The following is a 20,117-nucleotide window of genomic DNA, read 5'->3' as shown; positions in this document are numbered from 1 at the left end:
GCAGAAGCCAACCTCGATCCATCCGGCCATCCAACCCCGTCCTGACTCGGGCTGTGCTCCTCGTACCTGAAGCACTGGGGCGTCCCCGTTCGCGTGATTAGCCTGGGGTGCAGCACTCGCGCAAAGCCGTCCTGCCTGCATTGGGCGTAGCCCCTGGCCGTGGGAGGTGCCTGGCTTAGCCCTTACTGGCCTAACCCTGGCCTGAGTCGCCTTTTCGGCCAGGGCCAGCGTTGCCGTTGTGGATGCGGTGGAGGCGCCTGAGGTCACCAACGCACAGAGGGGGTGGGGGCCCAAGAGGCCTGGCCGGCGCGCCGCCCGCCATGCTTCCCATGGAGTTGAATGATGGATGCGACCCGACCTGGATTTGATGCTGGAGCACCACTGGAGCCAGAGGCGTTGCCCCTGTCCGTCCGTCCGTCGCTGAGGTGGTCAGGCCCGTCTTGCCATCCATTTCCCCCTCCTCGACCTGCATGTCCGGCCTCCCTTGGTTCCCGGTCCTGGTCCAGACACCTGGTGGTGAGTTCTGACAGCCACGGCCCGTTCTCTGGTGACGCCCTTGCCAGCCAGCCCGCCTGCCTGCCCTACCTGCTCCATCCATCCATCCACCATCCAGCAGCAGCAGCACCACCACCACCACCTGGCGCTCCTCCATTCAAGCGACCAATTCTCCTCCCCCTCCTGTCGTCTCTTGCAAGTTACAACCCTTACCTCGCACTCCACGCACTGCCGGCCGCATGCCAGCCTAATTCACCTCCGCCTCGCGCAATTCTCTCGCACCACTGCCGTTCGCACCGCCACGCCTCGTTCGAGTCCGAGACCAAACGGCACGCCGTTGGTGCGCGCCGCCGCCCTTGACGCTCGACGCCCCGACGCTTCTTCGGAGCCCGACACGGCCTGCCGCCCGAGCCCAGCCGCGCCCCCTTCGAACTCGCCGGCGACAGCGATCCGCCTTGCCGCGCGCAGACCGAGCCTATCCCTCGCCGACCCGTCGTCGACTTCGAGATAGACGACTCGACGTACCTCGTACGCTCCCGCCACGACCCCTGCGGCTCGACGGATCCCGCCGTTATACTTTGACCGCACCGCCGCCTCGCGGCCGCGCATTTCAGGTCTCGCCGCCGTTGCAGTTGTGGCTTCGTCCCTCGACCCCGACCCGACTTGTGACCGTCACGCCGACGGGTAGCGCCTGCGGCTTATCGACGGCCACGACATCGTTCCGTCGAGCTTGATTGCGCCCGCAAGCACCGCTTCACGGATAAATGATCTCGAGTCGACCGAATTCCGCTCCCTCTGCTGGTTGACCGTACCCAGCGTCAACGCAGCCGGTTCCTCGCGATTGAGGCTGTCACAGGGGCCAGCGCCCAACAGTGACTGCATACGAAGAGCAACAGCTCTTTCCACGTCCCCGGCTCCCCGATTCGCCAGCAGCCCGGTCCTTCACCATGCCCGTCATGCTCCAGCCATCGCGGGCCTCGACGGCCTCGTCGTCGTCGTTCCAGCCGCTGACGCGCCAAAACACCATGTCCTCGTACGACGGCACCCGCTCCGCGCGCCAGTCGAAGCGGTACTCCATGTCCGCGCTCTACATGTCTATGTCGGCGAACGAGGGCGAGATGCAGATTGAGGATGACCTGGCCAAAGGTTCGCTTGCTGGCCTACCATGCATTGGTTTCGATTGCTGACCCGGTGTCTGCAGCCCAGAAAGTGCTTCGAGAACTCAAGTCCAAGATTTCCTCGCAGTCGAAAAAGAACTTTGTCCTCGAAAAGGACGTGCGGTATCTCGACTCTCGCATCGCCCTGCTGATCCAGAACCGCATGGCCCTCGAGGAGGTAATGCCGTCCCCCACAATCCTTCAAGAGCGTCCTGACACGCAGCAGCAAAACGAAGTGGCCAGCCATCTCGAAGACGCCACCGACATGCAGGAGGGCTTCTTCCCCAACGACGACAAGACGCAAAAGTACGGCAACCTGATGTTCCTGCTCCAGTCGGAGCCGCGGCACATTGCCCACCTCTGCAGGCTCGTGTCGATGGCCGAGATCGACTCGCTGCTGCAGACCGTCATGTTCACCATCTACGGAAACCAGTACGAGAGCCGCGAGGAGCACCTCTTGCTCACCATGTTTCAGGTCCGCCGTCCTCCCAGCCGCCGTCGACTGACCCTGCTGACCAGCGTAGTCTGTCCTCACGTTCCAATTTGACCACACCCCCGACTACTCCTCCCTGCTGCGGGCCAACACGCCCGTGTCGAGAATGATGACGACCTACACGCGACGAGGCCCCGGCCAGAGCTTCCTGAAGACGGTGCTGGCTGATAGAATCAACAGCCTGATCGAGCTCAAGGACCTGGACCTCGAGATCAACCCGCTCAAGGTGTACGAGCGCATGATTGAGCAGATCGAGGAGGACACGGGCACGCTGCCGCCTCACCTGCCCAAGGGCATCACCGCCGAGCAGGCCGCCGAGAACCACCAGGTCCAGGCCATCATCGAGCCCAGGCTGACGATGCTGACCGAGATCGCCAACGGCTTCCTGACGACCATCATCGACGGGCTGGAGGAGGCGCCGTACGGCATCCGCTGGATCTGCAAGCAGATTCGAAGCCTGACCAAGCGCAAGTACCCCGACGCCAACGACCAGGTCATCTGCACCCTCATCGGCGGCTTCTTCTTCCTGCGATTCATCAACCCGGCCATCGTCACGCCCAAGTCGTACATGCTCATCGACGGCACGCCCGCCGAGCGCCCGCGCCGGACGCTGACGCTGATTGCCAAGATGCTCCAGAACCTCGCCAACAAGCCGTCGTATGCCAAGGAGCCCTACATGGCGAAGCTGCAGCCCTTTATCCAGCAGAACAAGGACCGCATCAACAAGTTTATGCTCGACCTCTGTGAGGTCAGCGACTTTTACGAGAGCCTCGAGATGGACAACTACGTCGCGCTGTCGAAGAAGGACCTGGAGCTTGACATAACTCTCAACGAAATCTACGCCATGCACTCCTTGATTGACAAGCACCAGCAGGAGATGTGCCGGGATGAAAACTCGCACCTCGCCATCATCATCGCCGAGCTCGGCCCGGCTCCCGCGCAGGTGCCGCGCAAGGAGAACAGGGTCATCAACCTGCCGCTGTTCAGCAGGTGGGAGACGGCGATTGACGACCTGACGGCGGCGCTGGACATAACGCAGGAGGAAGTGTTCTTTATGGAAGCCAAGTCCATCTTTGTGCAGATTATGCGCTCCATCCCGCAGAGCAGCGCCGTCTTGAGGCGGCCGCTGCGCCTGGAGCGGGTCGCGGACGCGGCGGCGACGAGCCGCAACGACGCCGTCATGGTGCGCAAGGGCATCCGGGCCATGGAGCTGCTCTCGCAGCTTCAGGAGCTGGGCGTCATCGACAAGAGCGACCAGTTCGACCTGTTGCGCGACGAGGTGGAGCAGGAGCTGCAGCACCTCGGCTCCCTCAAGGAGGGCGTCATCGCCGAGACGGCCAAGCTCGAGGAGGTGTACAAGACGATCCGCGACCACAACACGTACCTGGTCGGCCAGCTGGAGACGTACAAGAGCTACCTGCACAACGTGCGCTCGCAGAGCGAGGGGACGAAGCGCAAGCAGCAGAAGCAGCAGGTGCTCGGCCCGTACAAGTTTACGCATCAGCAGCTGGAGAAGGAGGGCGTCATCCAGAAGAGCAATGTCCCGGATAACAGACGGGCCAACATCTACTTCAACTTTACGAGCCCCCTGCCCGGCACGTTTGTCATTTCGCTTCACTACAAGGGTAAGTCGCCGCCGCCGCCGCCGCCGCCGCCGCGTTGGACCGACGAAGCTAACGAAGCTGCAGGCCGAAACCGCGGGCTCCTGGAGCTGGACCTCAAGCTCGACGACCTGCTCGAGATGCAAAAGGACAACCAGGACGAGCTCGACCTCGAATACGTCCAGTTCAACGTGCCCAAGGTGCTCGCCCTTCTCAACAAGCGATTCGCCCGCAAGAAGGGGTGGTAAGACGACTCGACGATGCCACGCGCATTTCACGCATGTACCACGACTATCTCGACGAGGCACCTCTGGCGTTATGGACAACATCTTGATACCACGACACGTTTCACCTTATATCCTTTGCACCGTTGCCTCGACGCATGTTGAACCCCTCGGAGGACAGCCAGCTTCGTATCATTTCGTTTTTGTTTTTGCCGGCAAGGTGCGCCGCTACATAGTTTCCCACCACGTAATAGCCATTGTGGCATGAGTCGGAGAGTTGCCTCTGGAGTTTGGACAACGGCTGGTCCGGTGTGCAAAGGGACCGAGCTGCGTCTCATTTCGTTTTGCTCTGTTTTTTTTTGTTGTTGCCCCTGCTACCCCCTGGGGCCTGCGATTGACATTGACTCGCGCGCGCGTACGTTGGCCGTGGATTCCGACTCGTCGGTTGGTTGGATGGCAGTGACGGGTAAATGACTACGCGATCTTGTTTCTTTAATGTTGCGTGCTTTGCTTGGATCAGCTCAGCGTCTTGACTATCGGCCACGGGGCACGCCGTCTGACGTTGTGCATTGCAGCACTGGGCTGAAGGATGATGCTGGGACGGATGTGCGAGATGCTATGCTGAGTGTTGAGCGAGCGAACATGTGTGCTAGGAGGTTGCAGTCTACTGTACGATACAAGTCTTGCCTGGGGTATTCTCCTATCTGCTGCTGTCCATGCTGCTGTCCATGCTGCTGTCCATGCTGCTGTCCATGCTGCTGTCCATGCTGCTGTCCATGCTGCTGTCCATGCTGCTGTCCATGCTGCTGTCCATGCTGCTGTCCAAATGCTGCCGGCTCAGGTCGTGTCTCGTGGTGCCTTCATAAGTTTGTCATGCAATCGTACAACAAGCGTCAAATCATACAGTCGTACCCGCCCAGCCTCCTCCATGATATCCTAACACAGCTTACACCTTGCCCAAATCCACGTCTTCTGCTGTCACAATCTTGTTCCTCTGCCGCGGCCAGAGCTTCGGCCGCCAGCTCCCGAAGCGTACCCCGTTGCGGCCGTCCGCTGTCGCGACGGGCCTGTGCTTGCGTCCTCGCCGGGACGGCGGCTGGTGCTGGTGTGGGTGAGAGTGAGGGTGAGAATGCTGCTGGTGCGCATCTGCCGCAACGTCCTGCCGGCGCGAGGCGAGCGCAGCTTGAGGGAGCGACGCGACGTACGAGGCCCCCGCGGCGATCTTGCGGCCCACGAGGCTGAAGCTGCGCGTCTGGAAGAGAAAGACGATGATCATGAAGGGCACGCACACCAGGACCATGGTGACGGCGAATCTCCAGTCGGTCACCTGGATGGTGAATTCTGTCATGCCAAAGACGGACTGCGTGCGGTCAGGTCAGCTCGGCCTGTTCTCGGGTAGGGCAGTCTGGAATCTGGATGACCAGTTTGGATAGGGGGAGGGTCAGGAAGACTCACCGTCACAAAGGTCAGGGGTAAAAACACCATGCTGATCATGGTCAGGATCTGGATGTTGTCGCCCTGGTCGATGGCGCGCCTGCTCTCCTTGATGGAGCTCCCGCTGAAGAGCTGGTCGCGCAGGTTTTCAATCTCCTTGCGGGTGCGCTCGTTGCGGCGGAGCACCTCGCCGAGCTCGGCGACGACCTTGTCGAGCTCGCGGCGCAGCACGGCCATCTTGTCGCGGTAGGCGAGGCCCTCGGGCGAGGCGGGCGCCGGGTGCGGCCACAGCAGCGGGTGCGCGCCCGCCCAGAAGTCGTCGGTGAAGGTGTCGGCGTAGGCGGCCACCATGGCCTTGATGCCCGTGTTGATGACGGCGAGGGTGTTGTACGCCCAGAAGTAGCGCCGGATGTAGGTGAAGTGCTTGTCCTCGAAGAGGAGCTTGTCGCGGAGGCGGCGGTCGAACATGAATTCGGTCTGGCAGCGGATGGTCAGCACGGGGGGCCTCGAACGTGATGCGTCGTGGAGAGGAAGAGTGAACTTACAGGGGGCGTGATGAGCTTGGTGATGCGGTCGTGCAGAATCAGGTTGCGCTTGCCGGCGTCCCTATACTCGGACACCAAGAGGTCGAGAAATGCGTAGGGCCCGTTGTAGAAGCTCTTGAGCTGGAAATCCTCGCCGCGCACCGTGTGCTGGTCGTCGGGGAACGACTGGATGCTGAGCAGGTGCCAGGGCCCAAACGTGTCGAACAGGAAGCCCTCACGCACGCGCTCCCTGCGCGGGCGCATGCGCACCGGCTTCGTGGGTGCGCCGCCGAGCGACAGCCCGAGCACGGAGCTGCACTCGGCGATGTCGATGTGGTCGCCCAGCCGCTTGTCCACCGGCCGCTTGTCGAAGCGCTGCCACGGCGCGGGCTCAAGGTGGTCCCCGACAGAGGTGTAGTACTTGAAGACGAAGAAGAAGGACCGCTGCCGCAGGTGCGCGAAGGAGGCGACGGGCTCCGGGACGGGAGGGGGAGGCGTGCCGGTGGGAGGTGGCGGCGCGTCGAGGAGGCTGGCCTGCGGTGGGAGCATCGTCGAGGGAGGGCGCTCGAAGGCGCGGTGCATGAAGGCGTGGGTGCGGCCGCGGTTGGGCGTGTCGGACACGAGGTTGCTCAGCAGCTCCGTCATGTCAAAGTGCTGCGACATGGTGAGATGGAGGGCCGCGAGGATGAGAGGCGTGGGCTCCTGGACGATGCTACCGGATGTCAGTAACAAGTTCACGATGCGGGCGAGCACACACAGCTGGGACAGCGCAAACATACGTGATGCGGCCGACGGCGTCTCCGTCCAAGTTGACGTCCTTGATGGCCTCCCACACCGTCGAGGCATCCACAATGCCATCCGACGTCTCATACGGCACCCCGTCTCCCCCGTAGCGCGCCCCCATGGTCGAGCCGGCTCCGCCCGCAGCGTCCATGTCGACGCTCACCCTGACCGCCGATGAATCCTCCATGACATCGTACACCTCAAAGGTGGGGTTCACGTAGCTCTCACGCTCATACGCCGCAAACTCACGAAACGACATGGCCGGGTTGCTCATCTCGCCGCGCCGCCGTGTCGCCTCCTCGAGGATCTTTGCGAGGGGCGCCTCGGCGAGATCGTCCCCGCTGCCACTGCTGCCACTGCCGTCGCCCACGAGGCATGGGTCGCGCAGGTGCCGCATGAGCATGTCGTCGGAAAAGGTCATGGGCGTGAGGCGGTGTCGCTGGTGGCCGCGCGGGACGAGGATGACGTCGGGCTCGTTGGTGACGATGGAGGAGGGCGCAGGCGGCACGGGGCGACCGCCCGCCGAAGCACTGCTGCTCGTCGCATCAAGCAGCGGGATCCAGGTAATGTCCTCGTCCGGGATGATGGAGAAGTCATGGTGGTGCTGCCGGGGGTCCGCGTTGGGGACGGGCGTCAGGGGGAGGAGCGGGCGCGGCGACGGGCAGAGGGACGCGGGGCGCTCGGCCGTGGCCTCGAGCGTGGAGCGGCGCAGGCGCGGGAGGCTGCTCGGCTGGCTGAACTGGATGGTGGTGCCGTTGCCGTTGCCGTTGCCGGAGCTCGTGGTGAGGTGAAGACCGCTCTCGCTGCCGAAGCTCGTGGGCGGGTTGCTAAAGGTGGTGAAGGCGCGCAGCGGCGGCGTCATGGCCAGCGGGAGCGTGCTGCTGCGGCTGTCCGCCCTGTCTCGCTCCCTGCGCGCCGCAGCATGGACGCCGGTGCTGCTGCCCGCCTGAGCATTGGCGTTGCTGTTGGCATTGGCGATGCCATGGCCGCCCGCCCCGAGGCCGTCGTGGAGGCTGCGCAGGCTGCGGATGTACTGTTCGTGTGTGGATTCGACGGCTCGGATGAGCTCCTCGATGTTCTGCGGAGGGGTGCTCGGGCCTGCTGCCATGTGGTCATGAATCCCCGTCTAAGCCGGTGACGAGACTGCGTGCATCTGGCGGCGCTGCGAAACGATATGCCAGAGAAATGGGAACACGATCACGCATGAGCAAGCATGGCGGGCAGGCTGTACTATTTCTAAGCCAGAATGCAAGACAGAGACGACTGACTCCCTGGGCCGGCCGTCCGCAGCAACCGCCTCGCCAGTTTGGGACCAAGCGTTGCGTGCGTGGGCATGGCGGCCATACAGATCAGAGTCTTACCCCGAGATGCGGCTGAATGCAGACCTCGGTGACGCGCAGGAGGAAAAGAGCCCGCCTCCCAATGCACCCCAGGGTTTGTCCGTTTTAGCCAGGACGCCTCGCCTCACGCTTGGCGGCGCTGCGCTGCGTAACCCCAATGCACGTGGCGGCCGCTCCGTCCGTCTGCAGCAATGCAGCCCCCCGCAGCGTCGACCAGCTTTGGCGAGTGTGTGTGTGCGTGTGTGCGTGTGAGCAAGGGCATGCCTTCTGCGTATGCAGCGCTTGCAATAACGTTGCATGGCCAGCGCGGGCGAACCTAACCATGCCCGACGACCGAGCAGCGCCGCCAGGGCTGACGGATCGCCCCAGGATGAGGCGGCCGGGAGCCTCAGTGACGAGTGAGATATGATGGATGGCGTCCCGTCGGCTCGGGACGGCTGGACGCGGGAGGCGCTGCCCATGACGCAAACTGACAGACCGCAATTCAAGGGCGCTCGTTTCCGCCGTCGCGGAAGACGAGGGCTGCTGGCAGGCAACCATGGGGATGGCGGGATGGGCGTGTGAGGGAATGCCCACGGCAGGCATCTGGAAGCAAGCTAGAAATGGAATCTCGTCAGCGTCGGGCGGGCACCAATCGATCATGGCTGCTGCAGCCTCAGATACAGCCACGGCCTTATCTCGACGTCGCCGCTTGACTAACCCGCCTGGTCCTGGCAAACACCATCGCGACCGTTTCCAAGGCACCGGAGGCGCATCAACCGACTGTCCCGTGACACGCGCGCACCGCCTCACCTCGCACAGCCAGATGCAACCGTCTCCCTCCCGTTCGTGACATATGTACCGCGGTACTGTATTGTGCGTCAATCAAAATATACTGTACTCAAACGCATCGTATCCTTTGCCGGACCAAGCAACTCTGCCTCCCTGGATATCATCATCCTTCGTTGTCCTCGTAACTCTAAGTGAAAGCCTGCCAGACGCGATGCCGTGGAAAGCCATCCTGGGCATTAATTCAGCCGAGCCCACACGCCGGGGAACACCGTCCGCCAGCGTGGGCCACCCCTCCTCGCCCTGATGCAATCGGCACCCAACTACGAGGCGACCGAAACAGGCTTGGAAGCGGCCGCGTCGGCCGGCTTCTCCGCCTCGTCGACCTCCATGGCGTCGTCCTCGGCGCCTTCGCCTTCGCCCTCTCCCTCTCCCTCTTCCTCCTCGAGCTCGTCCTCGCTCTCGCCCTCAATGTCGACGCTGCCGTCCTCGGACATCTCGTCCTCCTCCTGGCCGTTCTCGTGGCCGTTGGCCTGCTCCTGCTCGACGCCCGCCATCTCGGCGTCGTCGCCGGCGACCTTGGCCTCGCCGGCGTCTTCGGCAGCCTCCTCTTCGGCCTCCTCTGCGCCGTATTCCTCGCCGTCGGCGACGAGGTCAGCCTCGGGCTGCTCGGGCGGGAACTCGGCAGGGGCAGACGCCTCGGAATCCCTAGTAGTCCATCTGTCAGCTTCGGTAGGCTCGCCAGCACGGCGGGCCACGTACCACTTAATGGCAAACCGAGTCACACGGGGCTTCTCGGCCAGCACGTTGCGCTTCACGCGCTCCACGATGGGCTTGGCGGGGGGCTCTGCGTTGAGCTCCTCCGAATCGTACTCATTGTTCACGTAGTATCCCACGCGCACAAACTCGCGGCCGTCGTAGGCGCACGTCAGGAGAATCACCGTCACGCCGAGGATGTCGGCGTCGGGGATGCGTGACGTGCTGGGGGCATCCGCCTCGAAGATGAACTTGTTGACGCCGACGGGCACGGGCCCAACCAGCAACGAGTCGAGCTCCTGGTCGTACTGGTCGCTGCGAATCGTTAGAGGGGAAGGCGTGTGGGCTTGAGGCGCGACTCACGAGGTGGCAGAGCCGACGTAGGTGAGTTTCCACTCCAGATCTATGCCAGTCAGTCGAGCCGCGTCCACGAAGAATCATTGCCACTCACCCTTCTCCAGAGCCTCGAGGCACTCAAAGGTAATCTCGAATTCGTACTTGTCGGTGAACTTGGCGGGGTTGTTGAGAACCTTGACGCCCAGGAGCGAGACGACCGACATCTTGGTGGTGCTGAGGCGCGTGCCTTGCTTCACGTTTCTGACGCTTCACGGATGCTGTTCTTTGTCGTGGCGGGGCAGGCAGTGCGCGGTTGGGTTCGAAAAGACGTTGATCGCAGACGATGCGCGTTATGCACGGCGTAGAGCTAGCAGTGCTCAATAGATGTGGTGGGCGCGTGACGATGCTGCGAGGGATGCGTGTGTTTATGTGGGTGGAAGAGAGAGGGAAGCGGTGAAAGCGGGAGGCTGGCGAGGAAGGATAAGGCGATGGAGGGAGAAGGCAGGAGTGAGGGATGGAGCGTGACGGTTGCCGTGGTGGTGGGACGCGCTTTTTGGCCCGACCGCGTTGAGAGGTTCTGTCATGCGCCACGGGCCCGCCGGGCGGACGCGTTCTGTGGCAGGCGCCGCACGGCGCTAATCAGAGCAGTCAATGCACTGGACTTTGTTCCCAGGTAGCCACAGGGGGGCCCAGCGGCGCAGGGCGGCTGGCCCACCGGACGTCGCTTCAGCGTCTCACCGCCCGACATGCGCTAAGCCGGATTCCTCATTCTGCCAGGTGGCTGCGAGATCGCGACAGAGCTTGCTGGCTTGCTGCTGATTGCAACCAGCGCCGCCCTGCCTTTGACGAACCACGAGCAACGCCGATTTGCCAACCTTTGCATGCTCGGCATCAACGGCATCGAAACCCCATCGGATCCTTCTAGTCTGACGTTCCTCACCCGGGCAAGTTCGCGACGGGGCTTTCGTACCTGAATTCGCGACGGCGAGCAGGTCTCACCCCCAGCCTCGCCCGTCACGCGCAGGTCAGTCGCATGCAAAGCGCAGCATCCGGCCATCGCGCAGCGCATTCCCCTTGTCTCAAGCAATGCTAACTCGAACTCGAAGCTAGGCACCATCCACGACGCATCTCACTGCCCGATCACGGTCGCTGCGCTTTGAGAGTGTTGCCGGGCCGCGGAGACACCGATCTCGCCGAAAACCACCCAGTCACACGTGAGCCGTCGGCGAGTGCTCAGCGCGATGGCTTCCGAGGAGGCGACATGGGGCGAGGAGGGCTATGATGGCGCGGGTGATCCTCAGATCGAGCATAGCGAAGAACAAGTTGAAGACCTTGCGCAAGACTCCCACGTGCCAGATGATGCGGCCGAAGACGGGCAAGACGAGGACGAGGACGCGGAGGACGGCGGGGACTACGATCCCGAGTCGATTGCCTTTGATACGGCCGCCGAGCCGGACAAGGCCGCGTCTGCGACACCGTCACAACGCCCGGCGGCGTCCAAACCCAAGATGGCTGGCGGCTTCCTGGTCGAGGTCTCCGACGACGAAGACGACGATGACAATAGCGCTCAGCCCGGCGGGTCGACGCCTGCCCAGGGCGACGCGGGAAATGCTGCGGTTAAGAATGGCGCATCTCCGGCACCCGCAAACGCCGGTCTGCCCCATCCGCCCGGCATGGCCGGCCTCGACCCCAGTGCGCTTCTCGAAGCCCGCATCAAAGAGGACCCGCGCGGAGACATGGATGCGTGGTTGAACCTCATCGCTGACAACAAGCGGAGAGGCAGGCTGGATGACCTTCGCGGCACATATGGCCGCTTCGTGGACGTGTTTCCCCAGGCGGCTGACATCTGGGTGGAGTGGATCGAGATGGAGCTGGGCCACGACAATTTCATGGAGGCGGAGCGCCTGTTCGGAAAGAGCCTCATGACGGTGCTCAACGTCAAGCTGTGGACGCTGTACCTCAACTACATCCGGCGCCGTAATGACCTCACCAACGACCCGACCGGCCAGGCCCGCCGCACCGTCGCGCAGTCGTACGACTTTGTCATTGACAACATTGGGTGCGACCGCGATTCCGGCAACATTTGGCAGGACTATGTCAACTTTGTCAAGAGCGGTCCCGGCCAAGTCGGCGGCACTGGGTGGCAGGACCAGCAAAAGATGGACCAGCTTCGAAAGGCCTACCAGCGCGCCATCAACGTGCCTATGTTGACGGTCAACAACTTGTGGAAGGAATACGACCAGTTTGAGATGGGCCTCAACAAAGTGACGGTACGTTCACCACTCGACCTCTCCTGCACATCTGCTGACGCTGCACAGGGCCGGAAGTTCATCCAGGAGCGTTCGCCGGGATACATGTCTGCCAAGAGCGCCAACATTGCGCTCGACAACATGATGCGCACGTTGAAGCGCACCAACCTGCCGCGACTTCCCCCGGCGCCCGGATTCGACGGCGACGAAGACTTCAAGACCCAGGTCGAGGTGTGGAAGAAGTGGATAGCATGGGAGAAGGACGACCCCCTTGTCCTCAAGGACGACGAGCCCCCAGCCTTCAGGCAAAGGGTGCTCTACTGCTACAAGCAAGCGCTGATGGCCCTCCGATTCTGGCCCGAGATTTGGGTCGACGCCGCCGCCTGGTGCCTAGAGAACGACGTCCGGGACAACGACGGAAAGCCAGTCGGCACCGACCTGCTGCTGCAAGGCATCGCGGCCAACCCCGAGAGCGTTCTCCTGGCCCTGAAGCACGCCGACCACATCGAAAAGAACTACCCCGAGAAGGAAGGCGACAGGTCCGAGTACGCCAAGGCAGTGCGGCAGCCGTTCGACACTGTCCTCGACACGCTCTACAAGATGGGCGACAAAGTCAAGGAGCGTGAAAAGTTTGAGGTCAGCACGATGAAGCAGGCCGCCACTCTGGAGCCGCCGGTCCAGGAGTCCATCGAGGATGATGACGACGATGACGAGGAGGTGAAGAAGCCCAAGCTGTCGCCATCGGAGCAGCGCATCTTGGCCATTCAAAACGCGTATGCCGCCGAGTCCCAGCTGCTTTCCCGCACCATTTCCTACGTCTGGATCGCCATGGCCCGTGCCATGCGTCGCATCCAGGGCAAAGGCAACCAGACCGAGGGTGGCCTGCGCAAGGTGTTTACCGACGCCCGGCAAAAGGGCCGTCTGACCAGCGATGTGTATGTCGCGGTCGCCTTGCTCGAGTCTGTCGTCTACAAGGACCCCGTTGGCGCCAAGATCTTTGAGCGCGGCTCGCGCCTGTTCCCGAACGACGAGAACTTTATGATTGAATACATCAAGTACCTCCACGCGAGGGACGACACAACGAGTATGTTTCCGCCTCCCCTCTGATGACTGCATGCTAATGTCGCAGATGCGCGCGTCGTCTTTGAGACCTGCGTCAACCGCCTCGTGGCGAAGCCGGAGACGCTCGCCAAGGCGAAGCCTCTGTATGCGTACTTTCACAAGTACGAATCGCAGTACGGCGAGCTCTCGCAAATCTCAAAGCTCGAAGACAGAATGGCCGAGCTCTTCCCCGAGGACCCCAAGCTGAGCTACTTTACCGCCCGATACTCGTCCGACAAGTTTGACCCCATCGCGGCGCCCATCATCATCTCCAAGGCGGTGCAGATGCGCCCGAAGCAGATTGTCCCCATCGTCGAGCGGCCCCCGTCGATCCGTAACAGCGTCGCGCCCGTGCGACAGGAGCAGAGCCCTCGACCGCAGTTTGTGCGGGCGACGGCGTCGCCGAAGCGGCCGTTTGGCATCGACGACGAGGAGCTCAACCCGCCCAAGCGGCTAGCTAGAGGCGTGTCTCCGCTCAAGGGTGCGGCAGGACGTCGCCTCGACCAACAGCGCCGCAACCAGACGTCTGCTCTCCACCGGGACATAACTTTTCTGCTCGGCATCATGCCGCCCGCACATAGCTATGATGCACCGCGGCTGAACCCGACGGCCATGGTGTCGCTGCTGCGGGACACGCAGCTCCCTGACTACAGCAGCTGGCGGGCCAAGACTGGTGGACAGTATCGACCGCTGCCTCAGGGCCACGCGAGGCAGACGTCGGGAGACTACGGCAACAGGCCGCTGAGCCCATACGGTCGCGTCGCGTCCGCGGCCGGCGGCTATCGCAACTCGCCCCTTAGGACGGAGAGCGGAGGAGCGTTTGCCGCCAACCCATACGCACCCCCTGACGGAGGGGCACCGCCGGCGGCCTGGCCACCGGCGGCGGGAGGCTACAGCGCGCCCACAGGACAGTACGGCGGTGGGTATCGTTTCCAGTGAGTGGGCGGATGTCTCATGAGTCCGGGAGGTTCTAGTGGGTTTTGCATGTCAAGCATCTCGCAAGGCGTTTTGGTAGATCACGGGGGCCCGATCTAGGCTGGCTGCCACACTGTATTTTACTTGTCCTGTGCCGATGAAGTAGCAGCCGCGTCGCTGCGCTGGAAGAATCATTTCAAGCCGTTGGCTGTTGCGCAACCGCCAGCTGGCTTGTTGCATAGCATGGTGGAAGGTCTGATGAACAAGTCACGCCTGCAACAGCCAACCAGTGGCTCTTGGCGGGAAATCTCTCAGCTCAGCACCTAATAATAGATGGCAGCGAAATTGCGTACACTTCTGCAGACCAATTGCCCAGACGATGATGCCACAAATCTCGAATCGTGATGCACCTGAGTCCACGATTGCAAGCAGCCGACCTAAGCGTGCGTGTTTGACTGCTCTCTACCCAGCGCCCAGGGAAGACAGCGCTCTCCCATCTTTTACTTTGTTCATCCACAACAGGGATTGTGCCGTGCAGACGGAGTGTCGAGCAGAGTTCCCCTCAGGAGACGGCAGCCCAGGGCCAACACGCCCGCGCCGTGTTGCATCTCCTCGACAACACAATTCCTCGCCCTGCGCGCTCAGGGCCACTGCGAAAGAATTGAACTTCCCGCCCGCTGTAGCTGCCTACTAGTAACGAGCCCGTGAACAGCACAGCTTGCTGCGTTGCCCGGGTGCCGTTTCTGCGCTGTGTGCAGCCTCCCTGAACAGCCTGCCCGGCGCACCCTCTCGCCTATAAAAGCACCTCCTTCCACCTCGCCTCCTTCCCTCTCTTTCTTCCCTCTTCACCTTCGCACAGCATCTCAGCCTCTGCCGTTCTTGACTGCACACCTCGCGCATCGTGCCTTCAAGCCGGTCAGATATCAAAATCAAGGTAAGTTGCAGCTGCTTCCGTCGTCACCGTCGTCACCCCCCCTCAGAAGCATCACATCTCGCGCAGCGGACTTCTGGGCCCTGCTTGGATTGCCCCCTGCGCCGTGTTTTGCCCAAGCCTTGTCCTTGCAGCCGCCTGTCGGGAAGCGGCAGTGTCTTGGCGGCTTCGTTTGCACCTCTCACCTGCCCTCGCCTGGCGCGTTCTTGTTCACGCACACCTCAACGTGTAGCCTGCCTCCGCTTCAAGGCTAACTCCAGTCTCCAGGCTCGAGAACCTGTGAAGGTCTCTCCTCTCCATCACTCTCAGCAAGCCCTACCTCGAACCTACCAAACCCACACCAGCATTCTCCAACGACAACTCGAAGCAATACCCCCCAAGTCCGATCAGGTATGTGTCTCTACTTTTCTGTCCCGCCGCATCTTCTTTGACCCCAGAATCCTCGTGTGCTGCGTGTTTGCACTCTCCCTTTCTGTCTGTTTCCCTTGGTGTGGCTCTTGGTGCCGTCTTGCTCGTAATCACAAACGCCGGGCTGGTCTGAACACTCGTGTCTCGTAGCACCAGATCTTCACCATCCACTACCACCACATTCTGTTCCGTATCTACCCTTTTCTCATCTCCTGGTCTTGGCCTTTGATCCTCTGGCCTGGTCTTCTGCACTCTACTTGGTGGGCAGAGAGTCTGAGCTGGCAACTTTGGAACGCACACGCCTTTACCCCATTTCTGATATTCCGCCTTTCATGATTAATTCGGAGACACGCTGACCAGAGAAACAGGTCCGACAGCATGTCTGATCGAGGCCGATCTCCCGCTCCATCTGGAGGCGGCGGCTCGGGCGGCCCAAGCCGCCGAGCATCTCCCCACGGCTCTGGCTCTGGCAGCCGTGGTGCCTCCCCTGCCCGATCTGCCACGGGCAAGGCCCCAGCTCCTCCTGGCTGGGCTGCAGGCATGGGCTTCGACCCGGCCAAGCCCGCCAGGGTTGAGGAACAAGGCAACACCCGCGTCGAGCTTCCGCCTGACGCGTATCTTTCGGACACTGCCAAGTCCGAGTTCACCCTCAGAGGCACCAAGTACAACACGGAGGGCAAGCCAGCCCAGGTTGAGGTCAACCAGTACCGTCTCAAGGCGTTTGACTTTACCAAGAGGATCTACCAGTACGACGTATGTTTTCAGACTCACACTTGAAGTAAGCGCAGGATACTGACATTTCGCAGGTGACCATCTCGCCCGACAACGAGAAGAGAAACGTCATCCTCAAGAAAGTTTGGACCCACGAGACCACGAAGAAGGCCCTTGCGCCCTACAAGTACCACATGTGGATTTTCGACGGCAGAAAGCTGGCCTGGTCCAGCACTCTTGTCGATCGTGGAGAGCTCAGATTCACCGTTGACCTGGACGACGGCCAGCGCCCGCCTGGTGCTCGCCCGCGCGAGGGAGGCCAGTTTCTTATCATGATCCGGCACACCACGCAGGTCAACATGAACTCGATCCAGAGCTACCTCAAGAAGCAGGCGTCATTCGACACCAATGTTCTCGAGGCCATGAACTTTCTGGATCACTTGATTCGACAGTACCCCTCTCAGAAGTTGCTGTCGATCAAGCGCAACTTTTACGAGATGTCGGAGAGAGGCCAGCCTCTCACCGGCGGTGGATCGACAATCGTCGTCCACAAAGGCGCCTACGCATCCATCCGCATGGTCAACAACCTGACCTCGGGCGGAATGGGCCTTGCACTCAATTGTGATGTCGCCAACACCTGCTTCTGGTTCGGCCCGGAGAGCCTGGACACAGTGGCGCTTCACTACCTTGCCTCCTGCGATCAGAAGAAATGGGGTTCGTTGAACCCCAACAGCATGGCCAGGGCGCTTTGGCCGCTCAAGCACCAGACTGGTCAATGGGCGTCGTCGGATGCCTTCAAGCAGCTTCGCAAGCTGCGGCGCCTTCGCTTCAGGGTGGACCATCCGAACCGCAAGGAACGCGACAAGGTCTTTACCGTTCAAGACTTCGCCTTTGACCAAAAGTATGGCGCCGAAGGTGGCAACGCGAAGAACGTCACCTTTGAGTACAACGGCAAGGAGACTTCGGTGGCCAACTACTACGCCCAAAAGTACAAGGCTCACCTCAAGTTTGCCAACCTGCCACTCATCTTTGCAGGCAAGGGCGGATACATCCCCATGGAATTCGCCATCATTGAGCCCATGCAGCGCTACCCGTTCAAGCTCAACCCCGATCAGACGGCTGCCATGATCAAAGTGGCCGTGACTCGCCCGCAACAGCGCAAGGCTGACATTATTCACCACGCGTCCAAACTCAGGCAGGCCGAGGATCCCTATCTCCGCGAGTATGGCGTCAAGTTCGAGCCAACCTTTGCCAAGACGGAGGCTCGCATCCTCGCCCCGCCGCGCGTTGACTTCGGCCAGGGCAATGCGGATCCAAGATTCTCTGGTCGCTGGGATCTTCGCGGTAAGAAGTTTTGGAAACAAAACGTTGCGCCGCTCGCAAACTGGGCTTTCGTTGTCATGGATGACTGCGTCAACCTTCCGCAGCTCCAGAGCTTCAGCAAGACCTTTCGGTCGACATTCCTGGGCCATGGCGGCAAGTGCCCCAACGATGCGATGCTCCTGAACACCCCAGCAGAGATGAAGTTCAACGGAGCAGAAGCCATTGCCTGGGCCCATGGTGAGGTTACCCGTGCTCGTGGATACTCGCAGCTGCTATTTGTGGTTGTCAAGCACAAGAACAGCCCCCATTACGAGCGGCTCAAGAAGTCGGCAGACTGCCGGTTTGGCATCCTCACGCAGGTCGTGAATGGAGAGGCCGTCAAGCGCAACAACGGCCAGTATCACTCCAACGTCTGCATGAAGGTGAACGCCAAGCTTGGCGGCGCCACGTCGCGCACGACGCCTCCCTGGAAGACGGCTCAGACGTATTTCCCCAAGGATCGTCCGACCATGATCATCGGCGCCGACATCTCGCATACGGCACCCGGCAGCAATGCGCCTTCGACCGCCGCAATGACCATGAACGTGGACCGCGACGCCACCCGCTTCGCTGCCATGGTGGAAACCAACGGATACCGCACGAGGTGCTCAGCCCCGCCAACATTCGTTTCATGATGCAAAACCTGTGCAAGCAGTGGCAGGCGGGACACGAGGGATCGTATCCCAAGCACATCATCTACTTCCGAGATGGTGTCTCTGAGGGACAGTTTGCCAAGGTCCTCCACCGGGAGATTGGCGAGATCAAGGCCTACTTCCGTGACAACAAACCGGCCAATCCCAACCTCGAGTTTCCCAGATTCACGGTTGTGGTGGCTACCAAGCGACATCACATTCGCTTCTTTCCGCAGCAGGGCGACAAAAACAGCAACGCCCTCCCCGGAACACTCGTGGAGAAGGAGGTCACGCACCCCTTCATGTGGGATTTTTATCTCTGCTCTCATGTGGCGATCCAGGGCACGGCTCGCCCCGTCCACTACCACGTTCTTCTGGACGAGATGAATGTGCCTGTCAACGAGTTTCAGAAGATGATTTATCATCAGTGCTACTCGTATGCACGCTCGACGACCCCCGTGTCGCTGCACCCGGCCGTCTACTACGCCCATCTCGCCGGCAACCGCGCCGGCGCCCATGAGAACGTGGCGACCAGCGAGGGATTCCGTGCCGGCGCCAAAGGTCATGAAATGATTCGTGACCAGGTCGCCAAGGGCGTGCACATCGGAAGCATGCCCGAGGGTACGGAAGCCCCGCCTCTTCTTACTCTCGGCGGAAAGCCCGACCAGCGGACGGGCCCAGTCGAGGGCGAGATGCGCCAGCGGGAGTTCTTCCGGGGCACCATGTGGTACATCTAAGTACCGAGCCTTTGCGCTATTTGCTTTGCTTTGAGACAATATGATCCATGAGTCTGAAAGGACAACAGGGGATGGTTTGGCGGTGGAGTGGCGGCGGAGGTTCTAATAAAGGGGACGGTTTGGCGGTGGAGTGGCGGTGGAGGCCGTATCAGATAGATAAACTCTGATGCGTAATATTGGTTCCTACTGGCAGATGTGTGAAGGTGATGTCCATTTGCATGCCCCGTGTCGTAGGATTCTCGTGGTACAGTCTGGGTGTTGAATTGCCCAGAACCTGAAGTCATGAAGACGGCATAGCCTCGAATGATGAGGACTCGGCCGTGCTGCTGCTCGGGGGACTCACAGGAGCCAAGGGCCTGACACTCAGTGCATCGACCTGAGCCGTCTGGTTGAGGATTGAGGCAAGACTGTTCTTGTCGCTCGTCGCACCTAGGTCGTACAATCTCGGGCTGGAATGCACCGAGTTGGCCACCATGGATTGACGTTGGATTATCCAAATCGAGTCGTATTTCGTATGCGGCTTGATGGTGGCCGTTGGTCACTCATGCCGTCCACAAGGCTGTCATTACGGCCGGCAAGGCAGCTCTCTTCAACGACGGCTGAGGTTCACGCGCGCCGAGTCGTCTTACTCGCAGCTCAGCTTCCCTCAACAAGTCGCAGGAGGCACAGAAGTGCCATGGCCCAGACGGGCGGCGGGAGATGCCGACTTAAAAATAGGGCAGTGCCTGGGGAGCCGATGCAACGCTGCGATGGTGTTGAGCGGCCAATCGCTTCGTGTTCCTGCCCAGCGGCCAGTGTACCTTGTCCCGAAGGATCGACGCGATGCCACGAGGTGTTTTGGCGAGGCGTCTTGGATGCTTGCTATGGGGTGCATCACTTTGTCCGAAAGGGGACGGACGGGTGGGTGTCTAGCGGTGGTTTTGGGAGATCGACGGCTTAGTGACGGAGAATCGGGCAATTGGGGGAGGCTTGGGTGAGCCTTGGCTGAGGGTGGTTTCAATCTTGAGGGGTGATGCGGGTTTCAGGAACCGATGTGGGTGCAGCTGCTTCGATCCCAGTCAGCTTCCGTTGGTGCAAAGGGAGTCGTGTTTGGACAAGGGCCGCGAGGATCTTGTTTGCTGTGCTGCTTTCACTTACACGGCTGAGACTGGACATCGCGA

The 20,117-nt window shown here is 61.3% G+C and overlaps 5 protein-coding genes across 5 annotated transcripts; 3 read left to right on the top strand and 2 right to left on the bottom strand.

Annotated features, from left to right (window-relative positions):
• Positions 1-1,442: 1,442 nt before the first annotated feature.
• Positions 1,443-3,994, top strand: PLICBS_005330 (glyceraldehyde-3-phosphate dehydrogenase 1; the record flags this gene model as incomplete). Its single annotated transcript, XM_065600698.1, has 4 exons — positions 1,443-1,641; positions 1,697-2,127; positions 2,177-3,770; positions 3,834-3,994. 4 exons carry the CDS (start codon positions 1,443-1,445, stop codon positions 3,992-3,994), a joined length of 2,385 nt encoding a protein of 794 aa, XP_065456770.1.
• A 676-nt stretch (positions 3,995-4,670) lies between these two features.
• PLICBS_005329 (uncharacterized protein) lies at positions 4,671-7,819 on the bottom strand (the record flags this gene model as incomplete). The annotated part of the gene is made up of 5 exons (XM_065600697.1): positions 4,671-4,818; positions 4,921-5,330; positions 5,426-5,881; positions 5,950-6,640; positions 6,708-7,819. 5 exons carry the CDS (start codon positions 7,817-7,819, stop codon positions 4,671-4,673), a joined length of 2,817 nt encoding a protein of 938 aa, XP_065456769.1.
• Positions 7,820-9,142: 1,323 nt separating this feature from the next.
• Positions 9,143-10,135, bottom strand: PLICBS_005328 (histone chaperone asf1; the record flags this gene model as incomplete). Its single annotated transcript, XM_018319001.2, has 4 exons — positions 9,143-9,527; positions 9,582-9,890; positions 9,939-9,978; positions 10,027-10,135. 4 exons carry the CDS (start codon positions 10,133-10,135, stop codon positions 9,143-9,145), a joined length of 843 nt encoding a protein of 280 aa, XP_018181475.1.
• Positions 10,136-11,152: 1,017 nt separating this feature from the next.
• PLICBS_005327 (mRNA 3'-end-processing protein rna14) lies at positions 11,153-14,200 on the top strand (the record flags this gene model as incomplete). Its single annotated transcript, XM_018319000.2, has 3 exons — positions 11,153-12,181; positions 12,230-13,244; positions 13,290-14,200. The coding sequence occupies 3 exons, from the start codon at positions 11,153-11,155 to the stop codon at positions 14,198-14,200; spliced, it is 2,955 nt and encodes a 984-aa protein (XP_018181474.2).
• Positions 14,201-15,893: 1,693 nt separating this feature from the next.
• Positions 15,894-18,957, top strand: PLICBS_005326 (uncharacterized protein; the record flags this gene model as incomplete). Its single annotated transcript, XM_065600696.1, has 3 exons — positions 15,894-16,268; positions 16,322-18,166; positions 18,244-18,957. 3 exons carry the CDS (start codon positions 15,894-15,896, stop codon positions 18,955-18,957), a joined length of 2,934 nt encoding a protein of 977 aa, XP_065456768.1.
• Positions 18,958-20,117: the final 1,160 nt, after the last annotated feature.

Source organism: Purpureocillium lilacinum, assembly GCF_023168085.1.
Source record: "Purpureocillium lilacinum CBS 284.36 DNA, scaffold_4, whole genome shotgun sequence".
NCBI lineage: Eukaryota > Fungi > Ascomycota > Sordariomycetes > Hypocreales > Ophiocordycipitaceae > Purpureocillium > Purpureocillium lilacinum.
This window is presented reverse-complemented; position numbering and strand designations above follow the sequence as displayed.